General features: G+C 33.7%; 1 protein-coding gene across 1 annotated transcript; it reads left to right on the forward strand.

Moving 5' to 3' along the window:
* Nucleotides 1-223: 223 nt before the first annotated feature.
* On the forward strand, nt 224-9,178 carry LOC111060090 (the record flags this gene model as incomplete). Its single annotated transcript, XM_039444344.1, has 5 exons — nt 224-308; nt 1,200-1,232; nt 2,131-2,169; nt 3,345-3,493; nt 7,088-9,178. Coding segments are annotated over 5 exons (708 nt in total), but the record flags the coding sequence as incomplete, so codon positions are not given.
* Nucleotides 9,179-9,754: the final 576 nt, after the last annotated feature.

A 9,754-nucleotide genomic window follows, 5' to 3' on the forward strand; every position in this document is an offset into this window, starting at 1 on the left:
GAAGGATCTAAATAATATATTTTTTCATTCAACTTCAAATTTTGAAGTGATACATAACCTAGCTACATTTGGACTGTTGTATAAATTAGAATTGGAACCGTTTTGGGCTTATAAGCCTGTGCTACTTTCCAGTAAGTTGTGTAATTCTGAATGATTAAATAAATAAATGAATAAACTTAGTTTCAAGTTTGAAATATTCTGAAGTATATTTTTGTTTCCACAGACCCCGGAAGATTTCGCTATCACATCCAGCTTTTCTTTCTCGTTCTTCTTCGATGATGGAAACGGTCTCAAGTCTCTGCAATCAGGTTTGTCACTTACCTCTAATTAACTTTTAAATTAGTAGGCCAAAATTACTCTTTAATTTCATTATTTTTATCATTCAAATTAGGTACTTTTGTAATTTCATTCTTTTTATCATTCAAATTACTTTTGTAATGTTGTTCTTTTCATCGCATGTTCATTAAATCTCAATTTTGTTCATACAAACATGTACCCTACTATTTTGCATTATACTTAGGCATAGTTGCACGTACATCTTACAAATTTAACCGTGATTAACTACTGATTAAAGCGCCGACCAGGATAGTGGAGACGACTAAAGGTAGGCGCACACAGATCATCATCGGACGGACGGCACGCATCGGAGGATTAGATTTGATGAATTGTTTTCAATTGGAGTGCGCATACCTATAAGTTGCGGATAGGCATGCGCACTCCAATTGAAAACAATGCATCAAATCTAATCCTTCGATGCGTGCCGTCCGTCCGATGACGATCTGTGTGCGCCTACCTTAAGGCGTTGCACCCTCCTGTCTGCTAGCGCGACCTGGTGGCGGGTTCGAATCCCGCTTGTAGACATGGAGGCTTCCACTTACCCAGGCACAAGCTAAAAAGCTCGTGTAGGGATCATTTATGCAATAAATAAAATTAGCTCATCATTAATATTTATAAAAAGGAATGAATGAATCATCATATCATCTTTCAAATCTTTCTTATCAAATTCATAATCTTACCTATTACTCACGCACAAGCCTAGAGCTTATGTGAGCATCATCTTCAAAACGAAACCCTTATACATTTCTAAACATTCCATCCTTTCATCCAAATTTGGTGATCAATATTTAAGTTTTTGTTATGCAATACATTATTGAAAAGTATTATAAAACCCTACAATATTATTAATATTATTGTTTCAGATGGAAATACAATAATTCCCGGGGAAGCTCAAGGTAAAATAGTTGCCTAGTAGATGTTTTTGGTTTGATTTTTGAGCTTCTCTTTGCTTTCGATTTTATTTTTAATGTTTCTCAAATTTCTATTATTCTTTACTATTTCTCTAGATGTATCCTTAACTACATTCACTATACTCTGTGATGTATCCTGTATACAGGGTGATTCTTAATTATGGTAAAATAATTTAATACGTGATAGTAGAGGTAAAAATATAAAAAAGTTCTTATAAATCATATATCCTAAACGCTTCATTAGCGATCAATACAGGGTGAAAGATTTCGCCCGGAATTCAGTTCCTCTGGTGAATACACCGTTACTGAATTGTTTGGGGACTATTTTTGATAAACTATGCTGGATTAATATGGAAAAATATCTGAAAAATTGAATAAAACTAGTCTGGAAGCTGTAGTGTGAGTAGTTTTTGAGAAAAAAGTTGAAATATGCAAAAAATCTTTGTAGAAAAACACAGACTTCTACGTTTGATGCCCAATAACTTTCTTTAATGGCCAGTAAACAATTAATTTTTGCAATAAAAATTTTAGAGAATTTAATTCTGAAAAGTATTCCTTCAGTCTTACTATAGTTTACTCCTTCTCTTTATTATATGTTATATCCTGTATATTCTTAAGTCTTTCCTTTTGTGCTACTGTCGGTTATTCTTCTACTATATTCTGTGGTATATCATTCTTTATTATTTCCTTTACTTTCACTGTACCATAGGTTATTCCTTTACTATATGCATATTCTTGGGGGCCGGTTTCCAAACTCGGGATTTAGCTAAGCTCTTCTAGACTTTGAACAGCTGGAATCAGAAAATTGGCTTTCCGAAAAAATAGAATTTCTAAAAAATGAATTTACAAAACTTTTTCAAGTCGTATTCTCTTATTTTTCCAGTTGCTGATCAAGATATCTCTACTTTGGATGAGAACAAAGGTAAGGCTGTTACTAAATTCTATCTATTTCTTATCATAACAGATCTATTAGATATTATAGTGTCTATTCTTACTATTATCTATTCTATTTTTATTCGTTATTCTACAAATAGTCTCTCAATAAATAAAGTCTTCCTTGCCTAGAATCAAAAAACCTGTTTTCTTCAAGTCTCAACTTATTTCGTACAGACTGGAATGGCAACGTTGCAAAGTTGTACAGTACAAATAATCTATTGGTACGTGATTATACGTATGTGACTAATACCATAGAGAAACAATAGCATAAGTGTAGGATTAATTATTGTTTGTGTGTGTGTGTGTGTGTGTGTGTGTGTATGTGCGTCTGTGTACACGATATCTCATCTCCCAATCAACGGAATGACTTGAAATTTGGAACTTAAGGTCCTTATTACAATATATGGATCCGCAGGAACAATTTCGATCGAATGCAATTCCAGATGGCGGCTAAAATGACAAAAATGTTGTCAAAAACAGGGTTTTTTGCTATTTTCTAGAAAACTGTTCTAACGATTTCGATCAAATTCATACCTAAAATAGTCATTGATAAGCTCTATCAACTGCCTCAAGTACCATATCTGTAAAAATTTCAGGAGCTCCGCCCCATCTTTGCAAAGTTTGATTTTAGATTCCCAATTATCAGGCTTCAGATACAATTTAAAAAAAAATTTGAAGAGAAAAGGATGGAGCATAAAAATCTCTACAATTAATGTCCAGTAACATTTTCACCTAAAATTGAAAATAAGCTCCAAATTCGAGAAAATGTGATTATTCAATTGCAGACTTTTGGCAACTGTTGATTCTATTAAATCATTCACTATGAAGAGATAGCAGACCTCGTGTGTCTTCAGCGTTATTGTCCTGTCACCAGCTGGCTCAAATAGAATAGTATAGACTTGAGATGCGCGTGAACACTAGCGTCAGGTGATCAATAATTTTTCATAAGGCAAGGAAAGATGTGTGAGTGCGCCACACCAGATTTTTAAGTTATCACTTACGCTATTGTTTTTATATGCTAATACGTGCTGGTATGACGATTCTCTTGTCATTGATTATGGAGAAGACGAAATAAATAAGTTGCAAAGTAGTAATAGTACTCACTACGCTCGGTCAAATAATTTATTTGGCAAATCTATAAATTATTCAATACATTTCCAGGCACTGACCTTGAAACTGATGACGTTCTGACGGATCCAGCTCTCAAGGGTCAAACTGGAATCGGGTTTTTGAGGGACATCAAACTGCCAATCATCAAAATAAAGACCCTGCCTGTTGAAAAGGATGATGAGACCAATGAAGATAATAAGGTAATATGATTTAAGATTTAAATAAGACTTAACTTTTATAATTATTATTAGCTTGTCATATTAAAATGATTATAGTTTTCAAGTCAATGGGTACAAACAAACACACAGACATTCATTTATAAAAATAGATTAACTTGTCATATTAAAATGTTTCCTCTAAATTTATGAAATAAGGCTCTGATGCATTTTGCTGGGATATGGGATAGTGTTTTGAATGATTTTGACACTTGAAAATAACCTGATGAGTCGAAACCTTAGACCAGTTATAGAATAGACACGCCCCAATGTATATTCATACTGAAAGTCGATGAAGCCAACAACTACTGCCATATCGTGTAGTAGTGAATAACTTTTCCTGTAGTTTGTTTACATTGTTTTCCATAGCAGATTGTGTCTATTTCAGCGGGAGCGCAGCGGGAGTTTACCATTCTCATATATAATAATTTACTTCCATCTGAAATAGACACAATCTGAAAGTTTTCTTTCCGATGCTGACGTCACGATGGGGCGGTATGACAGTAGATGTTGGATTCAGAGGTTAGACTTCCCAGTGTGTCTATTCTATAACTGGTCTAAGGTTGAAACATGGCTTGATTTTAAGATGAAAACACTAGGGTACTATAGTCCGAGAGATATTACATTTCACACGGCTCTTTCTCGGAGACTGAGAGGCCCGATGCTATTTCCTTCTTCACTAATCTCTGCCACTATTTAACAGCATTATCCACACTTTTGTGTCAGCGTGCAATTGGTCGCAGCATGCTTACTCCTCTCCACTACTCTGTCCATGCTACAAACTGTTTACTGAAGTTTGAATATATTTATAAAATAAAATTATAGTACCCTTTTAAATTAATAAAACAAGAATACAAATTGTAACTACTAGTTTCGGTGATGTTTATTTGGTGATGATTATTTCAATAGTTATTTGTATATCTAGAGTGAAAAGTACGACTTTTTCTCCCTGTGGGAAAAAGTTTGAACCCGAGGCGGAGCCGAGGGCAACAATTTTCCCGAGGGAGAAAACGTATTTTTCGCTCGTGATGTACACAACATTTTTCCTCCATCTACATTTTTTTATAGAAACTGCAAATAATATCATTTTAATAACTTACGTATTGGTGACAATGTTCCCTAAACACATCCTAAAACCGGTCGTCTGATTGGCACTGCCGATTGCGCTATCTATCGGCAAAAGTTTAACAATTATATCAGATGGGCGTCTACCAAAAATGGCTGACTCCAGATCACGCGGTTCAGATTTGAATTGCAGACAAAAATATTTGTTGGCTGTATTTTGAATAGAATAAAATATTTTTAAAATTGTATAAATTTTTATCGTCTACTAATATTAAGAATATAATATCATACAAACATATATTTCATGAGTTGATCAAATTTCTGGTTGTGGTATTGAATTCAGTTGACTCAATGCCAGACACCTCTATTATGCTTTCTCATCTGAGCTTAGACCTTCTAACCTATTACAATATAAGTTTTAAAATAGAGATGCCTCCCATGTTATTTAAATGGAGTCACTTTTCCTCCCTAGGGAGTTTTTCTGTTTTTTACTACCGAGAGCGAAAAAGTGACACTTTAGTATTATGTTTCAGGGAGTAAAGTAAGTACTTTAGACAGTAGGTGGAGGAAAAATAATTTTTGAATATATTATATGACAAAATAATCAACAGCGGTGCAGGGTTTATATTTGATTAAAATTTGAAAATATTTGGTTATCAGAATTCTTCATTGATTCATACAATAAGTACATCATCAGTATAATAGGGAGAGAAAAATAAGGTAACCTTGTGCTATTCCTCTCCCAAATTTAGATAACTGTGCAAAGAGAAATCGGTTAAACCTCTTCATGTTGAAAGTAATATCTTTCGGACTATAGCTGATTATTCGTTCAAGAAATACTTTTCAGTTATGAATAGGTTGTGTTTCCACTAACGTAACATTTCATCAGATATTTTCGATAGACAAGCAAACAGTGATGTGTAAGGGTAGGCACACACCGTTTAGTCAAGACAAGACTAGTCACGATTAGTCACAATACTTCACATAGTTGCTTATGGAGCAACACACACTGATTAGTCATTGCAATTAGACATGTCTTCATAAGCAACTATTTGAAGTATTGTGACTGATCATGTCTTGTCTGGTCTTGACTAACTGGTGTGTGCCTTGCCTTAGGCTAGGCACACACCAGTTAGTCAAGACAAGACACGTTCAGTCACAATAAATTATGCTTGTCAAGTTCTGTTCAATCTGTTAGAATTCATTAGGACAGCAAAATATTGTACGAACAAAAATTTATGTGTGTGTAACTGGCTTAAGACCACTCTCTGTTTGCACACAATCTGAACAAATATAATCACATACATGTGTTTTGTACTATAGTGAGGTCCACGTTATAATGGCAGTGGAGTAAGATAGGAGAAAACGTTGTCCAACCTCTGCCTTGTCAATATATATAATTATATGCATTCATAGGCCAAGGTTGAAAAGAATAATTTTACAAATATAAAGAAAATAATTAAAAATCTCAGTACCCTTTTTTAAAAAAAATTACAAGTAGCCCTATACAGGAAAGAGATAAATAATTTTACACTTTATAAGTTAAATACTAATAGAATCTAGTAAGTTCTGTAGTCACTGACATGCCTCTTCTTCAGCCTCATGAACTTCTGTCAGCCCTCCATGATAGGAGTGTTGTGGACACTCAGATATCAGGTGATTCATTGATTGAATTTGTCCACATTGGCACAGAGGATCAGAGGTGTATCCCCATGCTGTCATCAGCTCAGCACACCTTCCCACCTGCGTCCTGAACCTCCTGAACCGGTTAAGGCCACACCACTCTCTGCGTCTCAGCTGGGTGCCAGGGACAATGTCATTTGGGTCATCCACTAGACCTTTGTTCCTGACCTCTCCCTGCAACCATCTCAGTCTCCATAACTCCTTCGCACTTCTTATTTCTTTCTGCTCATCACGTGTTAAGTATCGCCTTGATGGAGTGTTAGCCAAATCAGATTTATGTCAATGCCTTCTATAGACGGTAGCTGATACAGGTTTATTGATTTAATATTAATACTGTTCATTCTCGTTTAAAATAATCAGTTATTAAACAAGTAAGTTATAATCAGTCATTAAACAAGAAATTATATTTTTCAATGATTCAATAATCAATTTACATTATTAATATGAAATATTTTATTCATTAATGATTAATTATACATTGTTAAAAGACGATCTGGCAACAGAGCAAAGCGAGAAAGATATAGCGCTATCTGCTTTGTTGAATGATAGCAATACCATTGCCAATCAAACACTGCCATTATAACGTGGACCTCACTATAAACACTTATCACATGTAAACTGGTTGATGAGATTAATAAAAACAATATAAAATCTTGAAGTACTCTTTATTTTTTAAAAATAAAATATAAATGAAAAAATAAAGGGTACTTCAAGATTTTTATATTGTTTTTATTTATTTGTTAAAAAGTAGCCGATATAAGTGAAGTGGTTTTAGTTGATGAAAGTATCGTCTCCTTTGTATTAACTAAAGAAGTTTGTGCTCAATTTTAGGTGACCTCCGGGCATCTCCGCTGCTGGTGGCTGCCGGCCAAAGGGGTGAACAAGTTCGGCATCATCCCACTCTGCCTGCTCTTCGCCTGCCTCATCCTAATGATGGTGGTCCTCCTCCGTATGATGTTCCTCCTCCGCCGCCTCCGCTCGCGCATGCGCGCCCGCGCCCAAGCCCGCGCCAACTCCTCCAAGCCCACTCAGCCACTCATCGTCGACGAAAAGTCGGCCTGCTATCTGCCCATCAACAGCGACCTGCCCGACAAGTATGCGCAGTTTTTGGCCGCCGACAGCGGCGCATGCGCAGGCCTCGCCAAGGTGCCGCCGCCCAAGTATGATGAGGTCATCGTCATCGATGCCAAAATGGCGGAGGCGGCTGGCGGAAAACCCACCGAGACCATTTAAGAGGTGTTGGTGGAGAGGGGGGAATTGTTGGCGCCAAGTTTGAAAAGTAATGTAATTTGAATGTTGGCGCCAAATTTAAGTTGGGTTAGGTTGTTTTGGCACCAAAACGGTCACGTTTCAGTTTTGGTGCAATAACTTGAGAGAAATTTGGTTGGCTGTAAATTTTTGGGCAGTCCCAAAGGTATGAATTTTGTGATCATAGTATTGTTGTGACCATACTTGGTGGCTAATATATATAATATAATGTCTTTTCCAATATCTAAGATTCAAGAGCTTCACATTTTTGCACTTCAAATTTAATATTCAATCGTGTGAATGAGTTTTATTCCAGCTCTAGAAAGCTGAAGAAAAGCAATCTTTACTGATTTTAGTATTTTAATTCCATTAAGATTTTGATTACTGGTTCTCTTCATAAATAAGAATTTTTCTATTATGTTTCAAAACTCTTCATCTCTGATTATCCCAATTTAAACTTACATAACTTTTGAGTTCAATTTTTATTTCCAAAATCATGTTACTTGTTTGAGTTTATTTTCCATGTTATATTCTCACAAAATTTGAGAAGTTTGATGTTTTCTGTTACGTTTCTTAAAAGCTATCAGCAATTAGCAAGATTTGTCAATTTTATTTTGTTATTGTATTATTTTATTTTTCCTGAAATTCTTGAAAGTTTCCAACTCTTGAGTATTCAAGGAGGATACATTTTGTTCCAGTATCAAAAATCGTCTAGAGTTCTATTATTTTGTATTGTTTAAAAAATGTCTAGTAATTTCTAAAAAATGCTAAATTCTAGTTATTCCTCTCGAAATGTATTACCTTGTAATCATTCTGTGTATTTCCAGTTAAATACTCAGCCTGTATCTCTAGAAAAAATTTCTATTAATGTCTTTAGTAAGACCAATTTTCAATATAATTATTATAGAAAAATTCAAATTTCATGGTTCCGTTTGGAAATTTTTGAGACTGATTTGTGGTGTTGGTAAAACTAGTCTTAACTTTCAGCTTGTGTCATATTCAATTTAATTTTATTTAGTTTTAAAATTGTCAAATTTTGAAAACTTTCTTACATGATTTTAAGGCATTAATAACCTAATTATTGGAGTAAACTCGTGAAATCTCCAGTATCAAACTTTATTACAACGACTTGTTGATCTCTATAGAAATTTTCAGTTTGAAAGTTGAGATTTTCTATAAAAATAATTTATTTTAAAATATCATGTTCTAAAACATTCCAAAATCGATATCAGGCACACATTTGTATACTGTTTCCCATGCTATTTTTTGAAAACATGTAATTTTATGCCAACTTATTATTATCATTTGACATAATTCACAGTCGTTCTCATCAAGTTTAGATATTTAAATTGTTACTTGTATTGATTTCAATTGAATGGTTAGATTATATTATTCTACAATCTCAAATTGCACGTATACATAAGTTATTATAAAAACTGAAGCACAATATGAGTGAGAATTTTAGTAAAATGTTATTAATATCCATGAATTATGAGATTTGGAACTATAGTTTCGGTTTATTAAATTATTTATTGATCTTAGTTTGTTTCGATTTTAGTTCAAAATTGTTGATTCGAAAACATTAGTAGTTGAGTGTGTACTCTAATTCATTGAATAACATATTGTAAGAGTTTAGATTACACCACTTCGTGAAATACAGTGTTTTTGAATTTGAATTGGTACTGTTTTATTCTCATAAATTTTAATACGTTACAGTAGAATTTAGATTAAAAAATATTTATTCACTTCTCATCATAAAGCTGCGTAACCAAAGTTATTAACACAATGTGAATAACTTAATCTTTATAGATTCTATTAGATTGAACATAACTTATCATACACATGATGAAACATATGTGTTTGTCAAGTTCCGTTCAATCTAATAGAATCTTTAAGGATTAAGTTATTAACATTTTGTTGATAACTTTGGTGTAAACGCAGCTTCACAATGTTTAAGTGAATCTTAATATGCAACCTTTCTAGAATGTGCTATCAAAACATGATAATAATTATATATTGTCTCTTTTCTATTTAGGGCTACTTGTAATATAAATAGAAATACAAATTTCAGTACCCTTTTTGAATTATTTTATCACAACATGTTTCAACATTGATGCCATTTTTGAAAAATTTTGAATGTTGAAACATTTTGTGATAAAATAATTCAAAAAATGGTACTGAGATTTTTGTATTTCTATTTATGATAACTAGTAGTTCTGTGAACAGTAGACCTCACGCAGTATTCTCATC

This window comes from Nilaparvata lugens, unplaced genomic scaffold (assembly GCF_014356525.2).
Source record: "Nilaparvata lugens isolate BPH unplaced genomic scaffold, ASM1435652v1 scaffold4315, whole genome shotgun sequence".
NCBI lineage: Eukaryota > Metazoa > Arthropoda > Insecta > Hemiptera > Delphacidae > Nilaparvata > Nilaparvata lugens.